Below are 23803 nucleotides of genomic sequence, written 5' to 3'. Positions count from 1 at the left end.
TCCACAGCTGATCCTCTCTGGTCCTCCCTCCGCCTTCAGTCGACGTGTGGTGGTCACTTGGTCAAACGGCGTTCCTCGCTTCTACAGGCGCCGTGAAGGAATGTCGGACACCCGGGCCGGCTGCCGAAAGCGGTCTGCAGTTAAAACCGCCGGGATGCACTGTGTGGGTGACCCGGTGACCTCCCATTAGGCCAGGTGACCTGTGATGACCCGTGGTGACCTGAGGGGGCCTGTTAGGCGTCCTACTGTGTTTGAACTGGCTGTTGTCTGTGACTGGTTTGCTGTGGAAGGTCCGGACTTCGATCTATGTCGTGATCGATTGCTGACAGTGCCAGTGTTGGGGCGATTGGATCTGGCACTCTCCGGTGACAATATCTGACTGGACCGGGCTCCGGAGTCTAGGTCGGCATTCCAGGGCGGGGCGGTATGCTCACTATGCCGTCCAGGCAGGGGGAGAGCGGGCTGAGCCGGCTCAGGTGTCGTGGCTCGCTCCCCTCAGCAGTCTCACCACTGCGGCCTGCTGAATCACCGCCAGTGCCAGACGGGTTACCAGGGATTAATTAGACACCTCCGCACCTCGGTACTCGGTGAGCGATGAGGTCACTTGACATGCGCTGTGTCGGCTGCCGCGCGATTGGCCGCCGTTTTCTCTCTCGTGCGCGACACACATCTGCGCTCCGTTTCACCGACCGGTAATTAACGGCAGTCGAGTTTGGCGCCCCGCTCCCGCCTTCTCATGGAAATCGGCCCGGCCGGAGCCAGGACCGGTTGCCGCGGCCACGTGTCCTGCGCACGCCTGTCCTGAGGAGAGCTCACTTTCGCCGAATGCCAGCTTACTGTCTGGACATTGCCTTCTCGGCGACCGTCCGACGTCTCAGCGGCTTGGCGGCCGTTTCTCCAAACGGTCGTGATATCACCAGATGTATACCGAAACGGTGTGACTCATCCAAGCAGGAATGCTCCGTGTAAGCAGGCGACATGCTCGGAAATAACCGGCGGGGGCTGGGTGAGCGGGGTCACAGGCGACCGCGGCCCGCAGTGGAGAAGCCTGCGAAGTGTCAGTCGGTGTCAAACACTCGCTCCCGTCGGTGTGTCACTGGCGCTGTGTCACCGGGTGAGGGTAGGGGGGTGTGGGCAGTGGTCGGACGGATCACAGAGGCCTCGTTTTCGCGCTGCGCCTGACCCCGTTCTTGTGTTCGTGCGTTGGGGTCGGCTCCACCCGAAAGGCCGCTCGTATAAGGCTTCCTCGACCCAGCGAGTCACGAGTCGGAAGGACGAGTGAATATTTTGGATAGTGAGCAGATTACAAAGTACTCATAAGCATTCAGCTATCTGTCCCCTTACCTTACCCACTTCCTCCATCGCCCCCGTTCTTCCGTCATCGTTTGCGAGGCGTCTGCCGGCCGTCGTCCGCCCCCCCCCCTCCCCAGCCCACCGTCTGCCTCCCCCGCCGTCGCCCGCCGCCCGGCGCAGAGGCGCGGCCGACCAGTCCAGGCCAGTCGCGGCTGGCGAGCGCGAGGGGCGGACGTGTGCGCTCTCCCTGTCTGTGGAGTGAGTGGCGAGAGTGATCGGAGTGGACAGAGTGTGAACAGTGCCGGTGGATCGAGACAGAGTGGTGGACGGTGGGGAGTGGGGAGGATTTCAGAAGAGTAGATAAGCGGTGAGAAAGGTGAGAGGGAGGGAAATGGACGACCGGAATTAGTGATTCATCTCGGATGGAATGTGAGGTGGGGAGGGGTCGGGGGATTAACGGAAGGCATTAGCCTTTGAAGGGTGTGTACTGCAACATGCTATTCCCTCCAGCTCAACACGTTTCCATATAAGGCGACGTCTGAACATTTTCCGTTTCCCTTAAGATCGACCTAAGCTCAACTCAAGTTCTTCCGCCTGCGTGCCTTTCTTAATTATTTCTCGTGACTTGGAAAATAAGTTGTGAGAAACCGTTTTTGTTTTTGCTTTGGATTGAAGCATGATTTTCTAAATACACACAGAAACGCAACATGCCCCATCACAAATAGATTCGTGCTTCCTTTTCAATTTTCATCGTTGATACGTGCTGGACAGTGGACATCCTATACTTCGTCACCTTTTCACTGACCGAGCGCATTGTAACAACATTGTATTGTATGGCGTGTGGCCACCCTCCCATAGCATCCACTGGGTGTGTTCCCGGCCACAGCAGCACGTGGGAGCGTCAGCCGGTGACCGCCACCGCCGCCGTGCGTTGACGTTTGCTCGCACCTGGTGCGGTCATTGGCGCCATCGCTGCCGCCGCCGCCGCCGCCGCCGTCACCGACCGCTGCCTCCATCGGCTCATGGTCGATTTCAGACAGTGGAGACGCTGGAGCTGTGACAGCCATTGTGATCTCCCAGAAGGTGCAGCCAAGTTCCTTTCAGTGATGACAGGGTGACGGCAGCAATGTTGGAATTGTGAATTTTGGTCCGGAGGCCAATTTTACCAACAGAAAAATAGCCGCCAGCCGGATTTTTTTTGCATAAAGCCAGCTTCACATACGGAGCATAAACGCGATGGGCACGTAAGCGGATAGGGCTTTACCGTTTATGCTCTGTATATAAAACGGTCTTTAGGCAACGAATTCCGGCAGACGGCTATTTTTCTGTTGGTAAAATTGGCCCCTGGTCCCGGAAAATAAAATATGTCCGGAGAACCGGCCAGCTTTTAGAACACTCCAACGGAAAATTCATATGTTTGGCCTACTAAATGTGACAGTCGATAAAATTTGTTCTCCCAATGCTATAACTGCATGTTTTAGGCGTAACAATAGCAGTTTTCATCACACACGCTGGAAATTTAAGAGATTTCATGTGCCGGAGCATACATTTGTAAAGGAGAACAAAATCGTTTGGACCCGACTGGGACCAGCAAAGGGCAGGGCCCTATTTCCAACATTGGACGGCAGGTATCGGTATTCCGTCAGACTCGGAAATCCGTAGCTCAGCGGTTTGTTATGGGTAATGGGTATCTGCGTGGCCCGATGGATGGTGGCCGTTAGGTCCAGCCGTCCGACACAGCATCTGAAGAGCTGTCGGCTCGACACGGCCGGAGCTGTGCGGTGCTGCACTGAGCAGTAGTGAGGGACCACACACCGTCTGATGACCATGAGCCGTCCAGGCCAGCAGGCAGATGAAACAAAGGACGAACACGACCGTCACCGGACAGCGCGTATCCATACCGGTCTGAGATTACAGACCTCAATCGCAGAGCGACGAGATCGATAAGCGGAAAATATACGACTGAAGAGAACGGAGAAAAAGTGCTGACAGGCCGAGACGGCAGACGTCACGGTAGATGGGAGGATTCCTTCTGACGGATATTGGATTGGTTAATCCTCTGTCTCTGTGCACGGCACGGGTTGCTGGGTGGCCTGGCTCCGCGGCGGCTTCCTTTGATGTCTGGGTGCGTGACTGGCCCGGTGCACCGCGGCGAACGCTCCATTCTGCCGGGCCGGCCCCGGGATTCTCCGTCCACTGCTGCTGCTCTGCCGAGTTTTTCTCAGTTTCGCGCCGGCCGAAGTGGTATTTACCACGGTGGGGAATTTGCCAACGGTCCGCCGCATTGTCTGCCTGCGTGCCCTGCGGACAATGGCCGGAAGGGTGTCTGTGTCTCGGCAGACGCCTGGGTTTGTTTCAGACAGTCGTGTGCTCTCTGTGCCGTAGGTATAACAGGATGGTACTACTGTCTGGGATGCGTCGCTAATAGGCGCCCCTCAGCTACATTCCGCTCGGATCGCTCGCGGGCGCCGTGTAACAGGCTCTGGTGTGTGACATGACATCGAACCGATGACGTCTTCACTGGCAATGGTTTCCGTCGGCAGACAACAAGCCGGCTGGAAATCATACCCATTCCCCATGGCTCCGAGTCATGGCGAATCCATCACGAAGACCTCGAGGCGTTTAAGTCCCCATGCCCATTCGGCATTCCCCCAAGGGTTGAGTCGCATTATCGAACAAGCAGAGCCTTCATGGTGTTTCCAGGGCGGTGTTGCTTTCTGTTTCAGCAGAACTGGTCTGGCTCTCGAGTCCCGAGTCGGTGGCGCCGCCAGCAGACCGTTCGATGGCCTCTCGCGTCTGTGGCGGCAGACACTCGGTCCTGTGAGACCAGACGCCGTCTGGCCGGTTAATCACCGGTGGTAGTCGGTCGCCGGAAACGAACTGAACTGCCGGCTAATCGGCCGCCCCGCCCCCGCCCCCGGCCCGCCCCTGCCGTAGTCCGGGGTCATCATACCCTCACCTGGCCCTTGTTCCGGCGCGTGGGCAGCTCTGACGCGTGGCAGATCACCTGCAGACACACACAGGTAGCTCGGGAAGTGTCTGAAATGGGGCTGCAGGAACGGACAAGCACGTGTCAAAGAGGCTTTGTGGACTGCTGTGAAAGGTGTGCTGGCCGACTGAATTGTCGTGCTGGTTGTGATTCTACCGTGGACGTTGGTTGGGCGCAGCTCCCGTGGTGATTGCGCTGTGTTGTGGACCGCCGCCCATGACCGGGCAGTAACCGGCTGTAACCGATCCATGGGAGCCGGGAGAGATGTGTGGGCGCGGTACACTGGTTCTCCAAAAAGGCTAAATCAAGGCCCAGCTGAATGAAGGCAGAGGCGGAGGGAGACGTCTTGGCGCTGTGTTCCGCTTCTGTCCCTAGCATGGGCTGCATGGTGTCAGATACGGAGCAAGACGTTTGGAGAGGGGGTTGGTTGGTGCTTCTAGCAAACTGCATGGAGGCAGTGGCTGCAACTTTATCGATCCAAACCAGCGCAAGGCTGGCAGTGTTGAGTCTGGACCCAAAAGTAACACAATAGACCTTGCAGGCACCGGCAGAGCATCGTCAGCATAGTGCAGTTTCTGCCAGACTGCCTCTATCGTATCCGACTATCAAGGCGTATCGGCTGGCCACTCAGCTATGAACTCTCAAATGAAAACTAGTTGTGGCCAATAGGCCCTGCCCTACTGAACTGTGGACAGTGAGATTTAGCCCTCGGTGTCTCACGGAACGGTAACTGGTGACCGCGAGCCGCGGCTGCCTGACCTGACCCACTGATCGCTGACCACTGGTCACGTTGACCTGCAGTTTTTAACCAGTGGTCAACGGTCAGTCGGTCAGTTCGGTGAGCGGGGACAGGCGACAGAGCAAAAACGCACCTCTGCCGTCTCCCTCTGCAGTATCCAGGTCAGAGGAAGGGTGGCTGGTCCGCGTGAGGTTTTTGTGCAGTGTGCAGCGTGCAGTCGCCGGTCACTCCGCGTCGCCTGTCATTTGTATTCGGTGAGAATCGGGACAGACGACATGGTTAGAAAGACGGACGAAACGCTGGAGATATGTAGGTGACAGAGGAGGCACTGGGAGAGAAACTCCAGCGGTGATTACCTATATGGGGTTCGTCGTGTTCTGTTCTTTTGTCCCACAGCTTGTGATGTAGTTCGGTATCACGATGCCTGAGTTCTTACCCGTCTACATATACGAGTAGTATGACCCTTTGGAGGGACGGATATGTGAGCTCAGACCCCGATGAGCTCAGAGGATGTTCAGAGGCGGGGGAGATAAGCTAAACTCCGTCCGGGCGGAAGCCACGAGTGCAGATGGCCTAGCCGGAAGACACGGAAGCACAGTAAACGTGATCATAGACCGCTGATACGAGCCAAAACGGAAGAAACCGGCATAGTTGCATGGCAGCTCTCGGGCCAGGCGGCTGTGCTGCTTCTTATGGTCGTATAACTGCGTATGGTCCTCGCTTTCACCCTGTAACAGTGGCTGATTTTTTTTCTGATGGAGGATGGGAAGGGGGCAGTATCTAATGGTCGAATAGGTCTTGTATCTCTCGGGCTATGCCGCTCTGCTGTTGTTTTAGCTAAGTATAGTACCCTTTTGCACCCTTTGCTAGTGACTAAACTCTTGTTTTTTTTCTGATATAGGAGGAGAAGGGGGCGGTATCTAATGGTTGAGTAGTTTTGCCAGAAGGAGCTGAGCTTTTCGTTTATTTTAGCTAACACGGTTCGCTGACGTGTGAGTTTGTTTACGCCTTGTGACTAACTACGCTGACCCAAAAACACTCCCCGCGGCCGATGCGCGCCTCCTCGCCATATATGGCCTCTCGGAGTGCCATTCCAGCATTACGGCCGCCGCAGAGGATGTCAAGGCCGCAGCCGGCCAGAGGGCAGGCTGCGTGCCGATCTGTCCCTCGAACACCGTCCCCGGTCACACAGCTCACCGAGAAAAACCGTCCGTCCGGCTCCGCACACGGGCCATGACCGAGTTCGACTCCACATAAACACACGGCATGATGCATTGCAAAGGCGCGCTGTCCCAATCTACAAACAAGAAGTGGCTAACTGATGGTGCAGTCGCCAGACGCGCTGTCAGCGGGCATGACAAATCGGGGGAGCGGGACCGGCACGGCGCTGGGAGCGAGACTCATGGCTGCACGGCGCTCATCCGGGGGTGCAGTTGCACGACGATCCTGGGCCGTAGCGGGCCGTGAGTAGCTCTCAGCACCGGGGTCGGAGTCGCTTAGCGGTCGGTGGCTGGTTGATTTTGTTTGTCGTATGTACCATTCCTTAGTGGTCAGTGCTGACAGAGTCCATTCACAGAATATATACAAATTAACAGTACTTACACGCGATGAATGAATGTGCAATGTGCATGAGACATGATTGATAGCCCAGTTTGAATGGTTGCAAATTGTTTTTGATTAAAAAATGTATGAACACTTGGAAGTGATGATGGATTATATTTGGACGTTTGTTAAGCACTCAATGCATGCTGGGGGTGTGACCAGTTGATGGGCTTAAAATTTCCTTAGACATTACCAATTGGTCGTAGGGACGTTGCGAGTCATAAAACACAAACATGAATGATAGCACAACGTCCCCTTTTCTGGTGCTGACTCCTTTCTCCCCCTGTTTCAGAGCTGCACGATGGATCGGTCGGACGGGCCGTCCTCGTCGGTGGGCGCTGACGGCGCGCTGCTGACGCCGCCTCTCAGCTCAGACACCAGCCTGCAGGAGCTGATTGAGGCTGAGCTGCGCACCCGGCGCGCCACAGAGCCGGAGCACACCGAGCACACCGAGCACACCGAGCACATGGAGTTCTCTGAGCACACCGAGCCGGCTGTGGTGTCCGGACTGAAGGCCCGTCTCACCGCCGACCAGCCGGAGAGTCTGCTGTTTGAGACGAACGGAGGGGAAGTGTCGGATGAAGAGGGGGACCATGAAGTGACCCGGGTCACTGAGGTCAGCCGACAGACGGCCGGAGAGGCAGCCAAGAGCCGACTGACGACACAGGTCACCAAGGTCACCGGAGAGGCGTCCGAGGTCACCACTGAGGTCACGGAGCAGCTGACTCAGCAGATGTCGGAGCAGAGCTCCGAGCACCTGGTGGAGGAGTTCACTCAGCAAACTACACAGCAAGTGTCTAAGGATGCGTCGGAATACGCGAGCGAGCAAGTCACCAGACAGGTCACCGAGCAGGTCACCGAGAAGGTCTCTGAGCAGGTCACCGAGCAGGTCACCGAGCAGGTCTCGCAACAGGTCACCGAACAGGCCTCGCAACAGGTTACTGAGCGGGTCACTGAGCAGGCCTCTCAACAGGTCACCGAGCAGGTCACCGAGCAGGCCTCTCAACAGGTCACCGAGCAGGTCACCAGTCAGACGACCAGCCAGGTGACTGAGCTGGTCACAGAGCACATGTCCGAGGCCCGGGAGGTGTCTCGCAGCTCTTCCGAGACATCTGAGAAGCTGATAGAGGCGTCGAGCCGCTCGTCTATGGCATCCGAGGAACTCCGAGAGGTCAGGGAGGTGTCTCGCAGCTCGTCTGAGGTCTCAGGGGAGCTCAGGGAGGTATCGCGCCGTTCGTCTGCCGCCTCGGAGGAGCACAAAGAGATCAGAGAGGTAACACGCCGCTCGTCTGAGACATCTGGAGAGCTCCAGGAGGTCAAAGAAGTGTCTCGCCGCTCGTCTGATATCTCCGAGGAGCTACCTGTCGAGCCTGCCGCCGCCGACGCCGCCCCGTCTGTCGACACTGCCGACACAGCCTCCGTGCACAGCAGCGGCAGCAGCCGGCGCTCCTCGGCCGTCTCCGATCGGGCCGGGTCGCCGCTGCCGAGCGGTCGGGACGAGCCGGGTCTGACCGGCGCTGGGGAGGAGATGAGCTCACCTCCGCCGGTGGAGGAGGAGGTGGTGGAGGAGGATCAGGTGGAGGGGGAGGAGAAGAGGGAGGTACTGGCTGAGCTGGAGGGGCTGGAGGGTAAGCCGCAGGCCGTGAAGACGGTGGAGACTGAGGAACCGCCAGCTCCCGGCACTGGGGATAGCGAGCCCCTCCGCAGCCGTTCTCCGTCCGAGCAAGGTGATCGCCTCAGTGACCGAGCCAGCAGCCCGCCGGCTCCGGAGAGCACTGAGCTGCCGGCGACGGACGATCCCGTCACTGTGACAGCTGATAATGACGTCACCGCTCCGGCCACCACAGATGACGTCATCGGGGGCGTCACCGAGGCGTCCAAGGTGACCGATGAGGACAGCGACGAAGGGGTAAGTGGAGCGAGGGGATTAGATTCTCTGCTGTTAGCCATTGGTCTATTATACACGCTGTAAGCCGTATTTATGGGTTCTGAATGATTATCTCTAAAGTTCAGTCCGTTGTATGGAAGGAATGTTTGTTTATTGGGTTTTCCTGCTAGTTTTCCTGTTACTGTTTCTCCCTGTATTATTTCCCCTGTCGAATCAGATATGGAAGTGGTGTGCTGGTGAATAGAAACCGGGACAAGTTTCAGTTGAAAATGACGTCAATCGAATTAGTCGGGAACGAAATTCCCCGGCCTTTTAAATATTAAAAATAATTATTATATTATTATTATTATTAATATAATAATTATTATATTAAGGCGGATTAAAAATAATTAAGGTATTCCTAATCCGGAGAAAGCGTCATGGACCTCTGTACAGCCGCAGTCGTTTTTCATCCCGTAAATGGAAGTGAATTTATGTAACCTCGCTGTTTCCCTGATGCACCGTCCTGTCTGTTGTCACGCGGCCCTCGTACTACCCGCTGATTCGGTCGTCTCTTCATTGTTTGTTCGCCATCCTCAGAGGCCAGAGTACGTTAGGCTTAACCGTTAACCTATATTCTCTGTGCATGTGAACGTGTGAAAAATGATTGAAGCAGGTGGACCGCCGGCATTCGCTAACCCTCGCTTCCTTCACATTTTCCTTTATAATTCTCTTGGTTTCTAAATGAAGGAAGGAACATAGTCGGGATGGGGACTTGAAGCCGCTGTATTACTGCATGGCCCACAAACGGCCCTTGCGACTGATTACGAGCGAGCGAGCGCAGCGAGCGAAGTGAGTCTTTTCAATATAACGGAAAAATCTCAGTATGAGCGGCCCGGCCCGGCCCGGCCCGGCCCGGCCCGGCCTGTAACGCTTTTGAGAGGCTTATATCTCAGCAACCGCTGGACCGATTGGCCTGCGGTCTTTTTTGTTGGGTAGCCCAATCCCTTCTACCCCGTAATTGACTACTTTTGATACATCTCAGTGACCGTCGTGGCACGTGCCACGTGAAAAGCACTGGCGGATCCTGGGGGGGGTCCACGGGGTCATGACCCCCCCCAAAAGGTCTGAGAGGGTCATTTGACCCCCCCCAAAAGCCGAAGACCTAAATGCGCTATAGACGCCGTCTTGCATGCTCAAAATCACCTGTCAAACACTTCTGAGCTAATACCTTTGTTTTTCTGGATCGTGTTGCGTGAAAAGGCGTATTGAAGACCAGAATCTTACTCGTTTTTGTCTCAACCGTGCGAGCACCAGGGGATGATCCAGGAAAACTCCAAGGGGATGGTCATGAATTTAATTCGTGGTGCCCCTACCTATACGCAAAATTAAAAACTCAACGGATTTCGGTCACTTAATTTTGGTGATGTCCTATTTTCATTTTTTATTTTGTTTGTTTTATTTTTAGTGCCCCTGGGCCCTGGCAGGTCAAAATCACGTCTGAGGCGAAAGAAATTCACGGGAATCCCAAAAATCACGTCAGGACATTCAGGGCCCTCTGACCAGCCTGACAGCTAGGGCCCTTCTTACTTCCTGGGGCCTCCAGTGAATAACCGCTAGTGTCTGTGTCTGACCGCTAGGGCCCCTCTGACTCCTCAGTAGGTAGGAGGCCCTCTGTAGAGGAGGTCCTCTGTAGAAAGGAGGCCCTCAGTAGAGAGGAGGCCCCCTGTAGAGAGGAGACCCCTTTAAAGAGGAGGCCCTCTGTAGAGAGGAGACCTGCTGTAGAGAGAAGGCTCTATGTAGAGAGGAGGCCCTGTGTAGAGAGGAGGCCCTCTGTGGAAAGGAGACCGCCTGAATGCAGAAGGCCCTCTGAAGAGTGGAGACCCGCTGTAGAGAAGAGGCCCTCTGAAGAAAGGAGGCCCTCTGTAGAGAAGAGGCCCTCTGAAGAGAGGAGGCCCTTTGCAGAGATGAGGTCCTCTGGCTCTTTGAAGAGAGGAGGCCCTCTGTAAAGGAGGCCCTCTTAAAGGGAGAGACCCTCAGTAGAGAGGAAGCCCTCTGTAGAGAGGAGGCCCTGTAGCTTCTGTAGTTAAGAGGCCCTGTGAAAAGAGGAGGCCCGCAGTAGAGATCGGTGGTCCTCTGTAGAGAGGAGGCCCCCTCTGTGTTTTGACAAATGTTTTTGCAAATTTTTCGCGGCGCTTCGCGCCGCCGATTTATGTACATACGTACAGGTCAATACGAAATCTTGACTGTAATTACATAAACCAACCGTGTCAAATTGAATCAGAATTCATATGTGTGCTGTAAAGGAACTCCGGCTTGTACTGCAATGCTAAAAGGGTGGTAAAATTTGTGTTTTGGAGCTGTGTTTCGACACATTCTTTTGCAAATTTTCTCGGCGCTTCGCGCCGCCGATTTATACACCAATCAATAAGAGAGAAATAACAGTGACTGTAATAACACCAACCGTGTCAAATTGAATCGGAATTCATATGTGTACTGTGAAGGAACTCCGGCTTGTACTAGCATGCTAAAAAGGTTGTAATATTTGTGTTTTAGAGCTGTGTTTTGACAACTTTTTTTTGCAAATTTTTGCGGCGCTTCGCGCCGCCGATTCATACACAGGTCAATAAGAGAGATCGTGACTGTATGCTACTATTTACTAATGCATTAGGCTAAAAGTGAGGTAACTATATCTACTTCTGGGTTTTTAAGTCGGTCGACCCGCCTCCCCCCCCCCCCCAGTAAAAAATCCTTGGCGACGCTCCTATATAGGTGGGTTTCACTAACTAAAACTACTGAGCCGAGTGACTTACGATAAAACTTCATCTTATAAACGACGAAGATCAAATGTCATTTTTTGATCTCGACATACTCGCTCCCTACCCCCCCCCCCCCCCGGTCGTCAGAATTCATTCACCAGACCTGGTATGTCGGCCGACTGGTGACCCCCCCCAAAACGACCCCCTAGATCCGCCCTTGGTGAAAAGTCAAGGGTGTTCAAGCTGGTTTGCAAAAGTAGTGATTTTGAGAGGCTCATATCTCAGCAGCCGCTTGGGCGATTGACTTCCGGTAATTTTTGTATGGTAGCAGCATCCCTTCTACCCAAAATAGGATACTCTCGAAGCATGTGGGTCACCCCCAGTGCACGTGCAAAATACAACAATAAGAGGTGCCAAATTTGTTCCCATTTCAGTAACTCGGTAATTACTGGGGCGATTTCGCTGAAATTTGGCATACAGGTAGGCACTAGGCACCCACCAGGCAATGCATTCCCATGTGTTGCGGTTAGGGTGCTACTGCACGTGCGCACGTGCAGGGGGCGTTTCCAGATCTCGAGAACGGCTGGGCCGATTGCGCTCAAATTTGGTACACGGCTGGGGACCAGTTAGTAGGGTGCCGTGCAAAAGTCATTTTGGACCCCGTTTGCACGTGCGCACGTGCAGAATGCCGCTTCCAGATCTCGAGAACGGCTGGGCCGATTGCGCTCAAATTTGGTACACGGTTGGGGACCGGTTAGTAGGGTGCCGTGCAAAAGTCATTTTGGACCCCGTTTGCACGTGCGCATGTGCAGAATGCCGCTTCCAGATCTGAGGAACCGCTGGGCCGATTGCGTTCAAATTTGGCACACCGCTAGCGACCGGTTAGAAGGGTGCTTTGCACAAGCCCGTTGGAAGTACCCTCTCGCCGTTCCGCACGTGCAGGGCTCACTATCTCGCTCGCTCGTTCTTCGCCCAAAAGGCGTTTTACTGGTATATCAATGGGGCGAACTGTTCGAGGTCGTGCGGGCGGGGATGTTAGTGACCTACCTGTGGAGCGGCATTACCATACTGCGGGCTGGTGATGAATATTAGGCATTCACCCCGTGACAGTCGAGTTAGAGCGTGAAACACCTGACAGACATCTTCATTTGGTCTGCTTTTTCTCGTCCAATTTCCATTCAGTCATTGAAGACTCTGATGATAACACACCAGTCACCAGATGATATGGTGCTTGGCTTCATCCAGTCGGTGCTGGTAACCACCATCCTCGCTCATGCCTGGTATCTGATGCGTTGCCGGTTCCGGCGCCAGTCAGTCATAAAACCCTCCCTCCCTGTCATTACTCTGTACCGTTAGCCGGCCGATGGGAGGATTATTTCTATTTGCACAGGGTCGGGGAGGCGCGGTGCGTCTGTGCTGTGTTTTATCGCCCAGTCCGGCCATCGTCCGGCCGGATGTGTGCCTCAATCTCCCAGTCGTGCCTCTGCATATCTGCGTTTATGACTCTCCTGTCGGTCTGCATTATGGCTGCATGTTTGTTTGTCAGCGTTATGACTGTATAATGTATATCCGCATGTCGGTGTGGGGACTGTCTTCCTGTCGGTCTGCGTTATGGCTGGCCAATGGCCATGTCTGTATGTCTATTTGTCGGCGTTAAAGCTGTCTGCCTGTCGGGCTACATTACGAACTGTGTGTCTGTCTGCGCTATGGCGGTATGTCCGTTTGTTAGTGGGGGATGTGTGTGCCTGACTGTCGGCATTACGGATGTCTGCGCCTGCGGCTACCGCCTGCTATCTGGCCTTCGCTCGCCATCGCCACCATCAACCCCTATCGATGGTGGCCTTTGGTGGCGATGGTGGCAAGATAACGGGTCAAGGGCAAGGGCACTGTTTGTTTACCTACTTGTGGAGGGAGATGCGAGGCATTGTCATAGATGCGAGCCTTTCGTGGCTAAGGAATGCTACCTGTTGATCACACAGGCCTTGGTTCTGGGCGAAATATGTTAATTGTTTCGGACCACTGGCCATTGTATTTACGAGGTCTCAGTATCATCCGGTCGATTGGCGACCGAATTCCGTCCAATCATCCGACCTTCGAGAATTGCTCATCGAACCAAGAGGTGAATGTAATGGCAGGTGGCGGCCTACTGTGTGAGTGTGCCACTCACCACTCAGCGTCGATGCTGGAGACTTATATGCCGACCTATCTGAAGAGGCGTCAACATACTACCGTGCTCAGATGAGTGGAGTCTTACCTGCGCAGCCTCTCCTCACGCCAACGCAGCTGAGCTGGGACTTACCAGCTGTCAAGAGTGTCATGGAACTTTCGAGCTCCCAGAGGTGCTGAGGCTTTGAGCTCTGAGGGCTGTTGAGATATGCTGCAGCACGCTCCACCTGTGGCTGTCGCAGCTGGAATAGCCAGACAGGAGCCAGCTTCCAACCGAGCTGCCACTGGTTGAAGGCTATTGAGTGCTATGCGTCGACACGTTTCGTCAGCTGCGGTCGGGTGTGGTATTAGTGGACGGTTGCTGGGCCCCTCCTCTCCCAGGGGGTCACACGGCGGTCTAGGCGTGCCCCTGTCCCGAGTGGTGCCCCGGGTCCTCTGACCGGCCGCCGGCTATTCACCGTTCAGCAGCAGTCTTCGGAACGTCTAGACACTGAACCATGGGAAGGCATGTAACGGAGCTCTTCCCAATCGGTTCGCCAGGAGCCCAATCAAACCGAACAAAAACGGTAATTTGTGGCCCTTCCAGGCAGCCGAACATTGATGAATCGTGCCTCACTTCCCATCACCGGTGTATGGAACGCCGGGTGGCGCCGCGATAAAAACACCAGACTTAACTATCATATCACCATCTTCTTCAGTGGCCATTGTCGTCTTCTTCAGCTAGCTACAGATCTCAGATGTCACTGTAGACTCGCCTGGTGGATAGGAAGGCAGGAAGCACACATTCAGCGTTTTTGAACCACATTATCCAGTATCCATTGTCGATAGCGTTGGCGGATTGTGGTGACAGCTGGCCTTCTATTGCCGACACTGTGTCCCGCGGTCAGTAGAGTCGCGTTGAATCCGACACCGATGCCACCACTATAGTCACCACAGTCTATACTATGCGCACCTGTTGCCACTCTGAGAGAGGCTGGCCTGCTTTCTCCCCGCGGCTGTGGCACGGAGGCCAAGACTCAGACCACGTGCCACGGCAGGCCATGTGTGCGTATCTGCGGGCATGTTTGCGTGTCTGCGTGAGCGTGTGTGTTCACTGCCCGGTGTTTGAACTGACCGACCCGCCTCCGAACACGGAGTCGACACGCAGATTTGGCGTGCCGTTACCCGGCAGTAGTTCCACGGCCGGGTCCGGCGGTGGCCATCAGACCGCATTCCTGAAGAGCGGGTCGGTGGGGTGGGGCGGACGGGGGCGGGGTGGGCGGAACTATCGGCACCTGCTTCCGGCCGGCCCGCACTGAACTGCCGCGGGTCCCGCTGTCCTTCCCGCTCGTGCCTGGACCGTTCGGACGAGCAGGGGCTGACGAACAGGGCTGTTAGGGAACGGGAGGTCAGCAGGTGGTACGCTACCAGCTGATCGGTAATCGCCTGATGCTGGTTTCGGTGGGTCTGACCGACTCGGCTCAGGTGTGACGTGACGGAGCGTTACGCGGGTGTGACGGGATGTGTCGGATCCGTGACGCGGCCCAGAGGACGGGCAGCGGCCGTGACGGACCAGCAGCGCGCGGTGGCGCCGTGGGACCCCCATGGGAAACGGGCCGCTGTGGGCGCTCACGGCACCCTCTGACGGACAGCAATGGTCGGCGCTGTTTGCGGCCGGACGGTGTTGTTCCCTCGGCCGTCTGTTGTTTCGAGTTGGGCCGTTCTCACCGGAGCGGAGGTTAGCATTGCGGCCGGCGGACATGCAGGAATGTGGTGACTCCAGCAGAGAAGATGACAGGGTAAAAACAATTCCATCAGGCTGTGGATGCCGACAAACAAACCATCGCCGGTTACTGCGAGGCGTGCCATACTCGGAGCATTCGTGCGTGCGCAGACAATTTGGTTCGGTATGTTATGCATTCTGTTTATGTCGGATCGTTGATGTGCCCAATTTAGTTGAACTATGCTTACAATCAGGGATGCGGAGCCGTGGAAATTTCAGACGGCTCCGGCTCCGGCTCCGGCTCCGGAGAAAAAAATCGGCTCCGGCTCCGGCTCCGGCTCCGGGTGAAATGTTATGGCGGCTCCGGCTCCGGCTCCGGCTCCGAGTAAAATGCTCCGGCTCCGGCGGCTCCGACTCAGTACATCCCCTATGCAATCAATTAAATACGGGTGGAAGAAACATTGGATTGGTTATACGCGTTACTCTTTGCCATGGCCGGATCATGACCGCGTCCTCGCGCAAACGCACCTCGGAGAGAACTGGCAGAACAAAGGACTAGGAAGCGATGGCATTGGAAACGCAGTCGCCGCGAATCGGAGTTCACTGAACCATCGTAAGCTGACACCCGTCTCGGCAGAGACGGTGCTGGGAGTCGCAGTCCACTGCACTGGCTTGAAAACAATGGCCGTCACCTGATGACCGGTCCTCATGTTCTGGGGATGCAGTAGACGTGGGGGGGGGGGGAGGAGCAGACAGGAAGTTGATTGCGTACTGTGGGATACTGGGGATATTCGGCTTTTTTCATTCACTTGATGGCCCATGACGAAAGTACATACGATATGTTTCACTGCCTTGTACTGTCAAACCGAACTAGGTCAATTATTTTTTTTCTTCTTCAAAAAATAAAAAGGAGCCGGAGTCGCCCCCTTTTTTGGCGGCTCCGGCTCCGGCTCCGGCTCCGGTCTATATTGTTTCACGGCTCCGGCTCCGGCTCCGGCTCCGGGCAAAATATGCCGGCTCCGGCGGCTCCGGCTCCGACTCCGGCTCCGGCTCCGCATCCCTGCTTACAATCCATCTTTTTGAGCAAACAAGTCAGCCATATCCTTGGTCGTGGGCCGTGGCTGTGCGTTATTGCCCAGGGGCACATCTAGTTATTTATCAGTGCCTGCTTTACAGTTTACCTTGACCTCGCATCATGAATGCAGAATCCAGGCCAGGCCATTGTCAAGAGGCAGACCAACTTTGGACGTCTCATGGTCGGAACGCGTGCCTGCCCGCCACTTCCTACCTGACGGCTGTCGTCCATTCAAACAACTACAAGCTACCAGGGGCGGTCGCAGACTTGGAGTTTGGGGGGGGGGGCCAACTTGTCAAAGGGGCCCCTGCGCTGACCCGGGGGGCCCGGTGCTAGCTTAAAGGGGGCCCAGGGGCCCACGGACGTAGTGCACGGGTGCAGAAATCCAGGCCATGGCCGGTGAAGCGGGGGGGGGGGGGGGGTAGTGAGCGGCACCCGAGAGGAGGCTCATTGCGAAATGCGAGCTTTGAGGGTGTACCATGTCGAAAAGGTACCGATAAGTACATTTTGAAACATTGATATTGTCAATAATTCACGCAACTGTGAATGGACTACCGCAAAAGTAAAGGCGGCGCGGCTAACTTTGCCATTTTCTAAGATCATCGTGCTAAAACTTTTGACAGTGGGTCATCGGTATCTGTTCACTGTTCAATCACATGTGTTCCGTTTCATCTTTCTTTGTTTATACTTGAACACAAATGTAAGTTTTGAAGGCCATTACAGTAGCCAATACTTCGGAAGATGGATAGTGGGCCAAATATCCTAAATTTGTCGTGCTGCATGGAAAGTAGTGTTGCTGAGAAAAGGGGTTTTGTTCCAGATTACTGTGGATGCGGAATACATTGTCTGCACCCACTGCAGAATTATTGTTGGTGCAACTGCGCCCACTGCACCCATGGTTCCTACACTTATGGGCCCATCGATAGCGCTTCGGCGATACCTATCGCCTAGAGGCTGCAATGGGGCCCTTAGAGTACGGTGTCAGACCCCCCAGAGGCCGGCGTTGGACCCAAGGGTCAGCGAAGGGCCTCAAAGGCCCCAGGTAGGGCCCCAGAGGCTGATGTGGGCCTTCAGAGGCAAGTGCGTGACGCCGAAAGGTAAGGCTTGAGCCCCCCCCCCCCCTACCAGAGAACATAATAGGGCCATCAAAGGCCGGTGTGGGACCTTTAGAGGCTGGTTTGGGCCCATAGGGACCAGTTTAGGGCCATCAGAGACCAGTACAGGGCCTGCAAAGGGCAGTTTGAGACCATCAGAGACCGAATTGGGCACTCAAAGGCTAATGTGGGTCCTTACAGGCCAGCATGGAGCCCTCAGAGGTTACCGTGGGGCTCTAAAAGACCGACATGGGCCGGCGTTGGACCCCAGAGGCCAGTAGAGGGCCGTCAAAGGCCAAGATGGGCCCTCAGAGACCGATGCGGGCCCTTAGAGGCCGGCATCGGGTCTTCAGAATCCAGTGTGGGGGGCCCTCAGAGGCTAATGTGAGCCCTTACAGGCCAGCATGGGGCCCTCAAAGGTCAGAATTGTATTGTACTAGAAAGAGATCGAATAAAAGTAAAGCGTTTATCGATTTCAACTCAATACGAAATCCGCCATGAACTCAACAATTACGCTTCTACAATTGCTTCACTCCACTCCATATCAATAAATCCACTTTCCTTCGTTCCTCTACGGCTCCCCCCTCGCCGCCGCGCTGCTGCCCCAAATTGCCGTTCTTGCATTTTTGAATCACGCGGCATATGACATGTGCATATTCACTCCGGCACCTCATAATTAGTGAATGACCTAAATCATGTAGGCACTTCTAATTACTAACATAGTTTGATAATAGAAATAACTCCACATTCCCCCCTGATCTCCGATCATTAAATTGTATGTAGACAACGTTGGAGCAGCGCTATACAACAGCGCGCGTGGGCAGACTTCAGAGGCAAATACTACAATGTCCTTGCCGGGTCCTCACGCTACACGTCTTTGCTGGCATCTGTCTGACGACGGCTGAGGCCGGGCTGTCCGCACTCTCAGTCTCGTTGACCTCAGCCGCTGTGGCCTGAGACACTTCACACTCGAGCTGGGAGGCACCATCAGCGTCATTTATCTGCTCGCAGCCTCCTATCGTTCTTGGAGCTGGTATCTGGATCAGCCACGACTCCTCTGCGTCTTCTCCGGGCTCTTCTCGTTCATACTTGGGCTCCGACTCCTGAGTGCAGTCTGTTGAAGCTTGGCGCAGATCGCGCACATGACGAGGAATGCTGTCGACTTCCACGGTCTGGGCCGACACCACTTTGGTGACCGTTCCCACTGAACTGGGTACGTCACATCGTGTGTTGGGATCTCGAACCCACACGCGATCTCCCAAGCTGAACCGACACACGACTACACCAGGATCGCTGGAGTTCTCGTCGATTCCACGTATTTTCACTTCATATCGGTATATTTGATTCGCCGGAGCAGATTCAGCACTGACGTCGTCCTTGGGTGTCACGTTATACCAGTACAGTGCCTCCTGCACTGAGCAGCTTGAGCGGGCTACAATACACTTCACTGTCCGGTGGCACCGCTCCACTATCCCATTTCCAGAGGGTCGGTGGGCGCTTCGAAATCGCATGGTCACGCCCCATCGCTCGCTGAATTCGGAGAAGGCACGACTACGGAATGCCGCTGCGTTGTCCGTTAGGATTTCTCGCGGCGCTCCTCGTTCAAAGAATATCTGCTCCAGCTGTTCGATGACGCTGCTGCTGTCCTGCCTCTTCAACTTCCGCCACACAGCAAAGCGAGATGGGCCGTTATCTATCACCGTCAGATACTGGCCGCCGTTCACATGTGTTATGTCCATGCTCAGCCGTGTCCACGTTTCCGGAACGCTGAGATCTCCCTTACACCACCTGACTGGAGCTGGATCCAACGACAGGCACTGCTGACACTGATGGACGACGGCGCGCACCTGGCTCTTGGTGACTGCTGGTACGGACTTCTTGCAGAAGTAGAAGGTGCGCCGTATCCCAGGGTGCCCAGTCGAGTCATGTATGCGCCGGATCTCATCTGAGTTGTCATGACTTGCTGCGGCGGCGGCTACACCACCGTCACTTCGCTGGTCGGCGCCACCGACTTCAACACGGACAGCAGAGCCGTCTGATGTCGGAGCGAGCCACTTCTGCGGCACTCTGGTGAGGGCGTCAGCTCTGTTCTCTCTGGACGTGACGAAGCTCACGTCTACCTGGAGACCGTATTCCTCCACCGTGCTTCTGATGGTCTCCAGTCGCCGACGAATCAGCATCTCCCCCGCCGCTTTCGTTTTCACTCTTGCTTTTCCTGAAATCGCATCGCTCAGCCAGTGGTAGACTGTCCGCGAGTCTGTCATCAGTTTCACTGTTTTGACTCCCCATGGAATCACGAGATTGATGCCTTTTAGTGCTGCATCTAGCTCAGCCATATTTATATGGGCGCACTCGTCACGTCTTAGCCAACATGCGTCTTCAACCACTTCTCCCCCGATCTGTACCACAGCACCTAGGGCCAGGGAGCTCGCATCTACCCATACTGTTGCGTCTTCTCCATCCACGTCCCATCTGCCGCGTGCTGGGTCTGCTGCATCCACTCGCTGCATGACTTCTTCCAACATCTTCAGTATCTTCGGGTCCGTCACCGGTTCATCCCACGACGTTGTAGTCGCATTCGCCACTCTCTCTTCATGAAGGAGGCAGCCGGCCTCAGCCAGCCGCAGACCGGAAGGTGACTGACGAGCCGACCACATAGCGAGAACAGAGCCCGCTTTGTCAGTGGCTCTGGGACGTCTCCGACAGTGTTGTCTCGTCTCCAGACCAGATGACCGTCCCCCTCCTGTACCCGAAGTCCAAGGACACGGGTACCGCCAGAGAGGCGCTCCGGGGGCTTGCAGTCCAAGCCATGCTTCTTGAGGTGCGCCACAACACGCTCCGCCGGAACAGCACTCTCATCGACAAAGATGTCGTCGATGTATGCTGAAGTAGCGCGTCTGATGTCTGCGTCCCAGCTCAGGATAGTGGCCAACACCTTCTTCAGCACCAGAGGCCCGACGCTCAAACCAAAGCCAAGACGCGTAAGACTATACCGTCTGCCATGGAAGACAACTGTTTGATAGGGCCAAAGTGACTCGTCTACGTGCACTTGCAAGTATGCTTTTCGGAGGTCGATCATGGCTCCATCAGTGCCCCTTTTCCTCCACTCGCGCAGTTTCTCGGCGCACACGTCTGCGTCTGCGGTATGCGCATCAACGAACGAATTCAGCTGTCTGAAGTCTAGAACTGGTCTCACCTTCTCCTTGTTCCGATTCAGCACCGCCATGAGAGGAATTGTTCCCTTCGGCGGCCCCTGTTTCTCTTCATCGTACGGCTCGAGCCAACCGTTTTCCACCCACTGTTTCAGCTCCTCTTCATATTCCTCACGGCTCTCTGGCGGTATTTTATACTCCGACACGGTGTCCCTCAGCGCCTCAGGTGCCGAGCCATCCGCCCACTTCCAGCTCATAGTCCACTTCTTATCCTTTTCATCGTAACTTGCTTGAAAATCTGCCTCATCAACATGCACTTTCACACGGCTCTCATTCCCACTCAGACCAGTTTCCATGTTTGTCTGTTCCGGGTTCATCACTCCTTGTTTCAACGGTTCCGATTCTGTCAGCTCTGGTTCTGTCGGTTCTGGTTTTGTCAGTTGAACGGCAGCACAGTTGAGCTCACCTCCGAACTGCACTTGACTGGAGTTTACCAGCGTAACTCCTCCCAATGCCTCAATGCCGTCCATGCCAAGCACAAGATCAAAACCCAATGGCTTCTCCATCACCACTAGGACATCAAGATCAGCAGCAGCACCGTTCGGAAGACACACTCGAATAGGTCCACTGCCGTCACATTGGTACCGTTCGCCGCTTACAGTTCTCACATTGATTCTTCTCTTGGTCCAGCCGGGACAGAAGGACTGATCAACAATACTGCGGGAACATCCAGAGTCGACCAGCGCCAAGCCGCTGGTGCCATTGACCTCTAATTGTCTTGTAGGGAGGGCGCCGCTTAGCGCGGAGAGGAGGCTGGCGCTGACGTCTCCCCTCCCTGCCTGTTTTCCGGACAGTGAGCCATCGTGTGACCCGACTTCTGACACCGGAAGCAGACTACCTGTCGGCAGAGGCGTGCGATATGCCCCTCTTCTCCACATCGGTAGCACTTCACTGGCCCACGAGTCTCACCACGCTGGCGCTTGTCGCTAGTAGCACCACGCCAAGTCTGACGAGTCTGAACCGCCGCGGCGGTGTCGCAGTCGTCCGCCAGCAGCGCCCGCGCACGGCCGAGCACTTCACTCAGGGTTAGCGACTCGATACGGGTCCCAGCTCTCATAGTCTGACGCACAGAGTCCGGCAGACCGGCCACAAAGGCACATATCAGACCAGTATCAGGGATTCCTCCGAACAACAGAGCTAGCCGTTTAAGCTCAGAAAGATAGACATCGACGGACTCACCAGCACGGAGTCTCCTGGAGATGAACTGGTCATAAGCCGTGAACTTGTCAGCTGCGAATGCCGTTCGCAGCGCCTCTTTTATCCGACTCGCATCGGCCTTGTCCTCTTCACTGAGCTGCTGGTAAACGTTAAATGCGCCACCAGTTAGACGAAGCGGAATAACGTTTTCCAACTCTGTCACTGACCTCAGTCTGCAGGTGAGTTCCACTTTTTCCAGCCACTCGAGCACTGGTTGTCTTCCATCGAATTCTGGGATGATCCTCAAATCGAAAGTATTTGTGTCCATTTTGAAGCGAGCCGAAATAGCTTGTATTGTACTAGAAAGAGATCGAATAAAAGTAAAGCGTTTATCGATTTCAACTCAATACGAAATCCGCCATGAACTCAACAATTACGCTTCTACAATTGCTTCACTCCACTCCATATCAATAAATCCACTTTCCTTCGTTCCTCTACGGCTCCCCCCTCGCCGCCGCGCTGCTGCCCCAAATTGCCGTTCTTGCATTTTTGAATCACGCGGCATATGACATGTGCATATTCACTCCGGCACCTCATAATTAGTGAATGACCTAAATCATGTAGGCACTTCTAATTACTAACATAGTTTGATAATAGAAATAACTCCACAAGAATAGGACCCTAAAAGACCGGCATGGGCCGGTGTTGGACCCCAGAGGCCAGCGGAGGGTCCTCAAAGGCCAAGATGGGCCCTCAGACGCCGATGCGGGCCCTGAGCGGCCGGCATCGGGTCTTCAGAAGCCCGTGCGGGCCCTCAGAGACTAAGGTGGGTCCTTACAGGCCAGCACGGGCCCTCAGAGGTCAGCGTGGGGCCCTAAAAGACTGGCATTGGCCGGTGTTGGACCCCAGAGGCCAGCAGAGGGCCCTCAAAAGCCAAGATGGGCCCTCAGAGGATGATGAGGGCCCTTAGATGCCGGCATCGGGTCTTCAGAATACAGTGCGGGGCCCACAAAGGCTAATGTGTGTCCTTACAGACCAGCATGGGGCCCTCAGAGGTCAGTGTGGGGCCCTAAAAGACCGGCATGGGCCGGCGTTGAACCCCAGAGGCCAGCGGAGGGCCCTCAAAGGCCAAGCCATGGGCCCTCAGACGCTGATGCGGGCCCTGAGCGGCCGGCATTGGGTCTTCAGAATCCAGTGCGGGGGCCCTCAGAGGCTAATGTGGGTCCTTACAGGCCAGCATGGGGCCCTCAGAGGTCAGTGTGGAGCCCTAAAGGGCCGGCATGGGCCGGCGTTGGACACCAGAGACCAGCGGCGGAGGGCCCTCAAAGGCCAAGATGGGCCCCCAGAGGCCGATGCGGGCTCTTAAAGGCCGGCATCGGGTCTTCAGGATCCAGTGCGGGGGCCCTCAGAGGCTAATGTGGGTCCTTACAGGCCAGCCAGCATGGGGCCCTCAGAGGTCAGTGTGGGGCCCTAAAAGGCCGGCATGGGCCGGCGTTGGACACCAGAGACCAGCGGAGGGCCCTCAAAGGCCAAGATGGGCCCCCAGAGGCCGATGCGGGCTCTTAGAGGCCGGCATCGGGTCTTCAGAATCCAGTGCGGGGCCCTCAGAGACACTTAAAGTCTAGTCTTGGGACTCGAGAGACAGAAATGAGGCCACCAGAGGCCGGTGTGAGGCTCTCAGACGCCGGTTGGGCCCTTGAGGCCGGTTTAGGGGCCCTCAAAGGCCAGTGGAGGGCCCTCAGAGGTCAATGTGGGTCCTCAGCGGTCAATGTGGACGCTTGACCGCCACTGAAAGGCCCTCAGAGGTCAGTGTAGGACCCTCAAAGACTGGTATGGGAGCTGTTAATAGCTGGCGTGGGTTTCTCGAGCCTCGTGACAATCGAATACGGGCCAGGGCCCCATACGGCCATGGGGGCCCATCGGTTGTTTGGGGGGGGCCAAATGATATGATGGCCCCCCTGATTTGGCTTTGGGGGGGGGGCCATGGCCCTGATGGCCCCCCCCCCTGCGACCGCCACTGCAAGCTACTCAGAACAAGCCTTGAGCGGATGGAATTGTTGCTAACGAGAGGCTCTTACCTCCCAGAAATGACCGGTATGGGCTGGTTACTCTCGGCCGTGACCGACGTTGGCAACCGGGCTTACGAACTCTGCGATAAGCGAGATATG

At 55.6% G+C, this 23803-nt stretch overlaps 1 protein-coding gene across 18 annotated transcripts in view; it reads left to right on the top strand.

Moving 5' to 3' along the window:
* Window positions 1-1512: 1512 nt before the first annotated feature.
* The window catches only part of LOC122368568, a 103187-nt gene continuing 80896 nt past the window's right edge, over window positions 1513-23803 (top strand). For 15 of the 18 annotated variants that reach the window (XM_043342733.1, XM_043342696.1, XM_043342715.1 and 12 more), the window contains exons 1-2: window positions 1513-1669; window positions 6916-8532. In XM_043342733.1, coding sequence (XP_043198668.1) covers window positions 6925-8532 — 1608 coding nt within the window. In that variant the 5' untranslated portion in view covers window positions 1513-1669; window positions 6916-6924. The remainder of the gene's footprint in view (window positions 1670-6915; window positions 8533-23803) is intronic. The other 3 variants (XM_043342765.1, XM_043342757.1, XM_043342749.1) reach the window with 1 other exon arrangement.

This window comes from Amphibalanus amphitrite, unplaced genomic scaffold, assembly GCF_019059575.1.
Source record: "Amphibalanus amphitrite isolate SeventyFive unplaced genomic scaffold, NRLGWU_Aamphi_draft 000032F_arrow, whole genome shotgun sequence".
Classification (NCBI taxonomy): domain Eukaryota; kingdom Metazoa; phylum Arthropoda; class Thecostraca; order Balanomorpha; family Balanidae; genus Amphibalanus; species Amphibalanus amphitrite.
The sequence above is the reverse complement of the archived record's forward strand: the minus strand, read 5'-3'. Positions and strand labels throughout refer to the sequence as shown.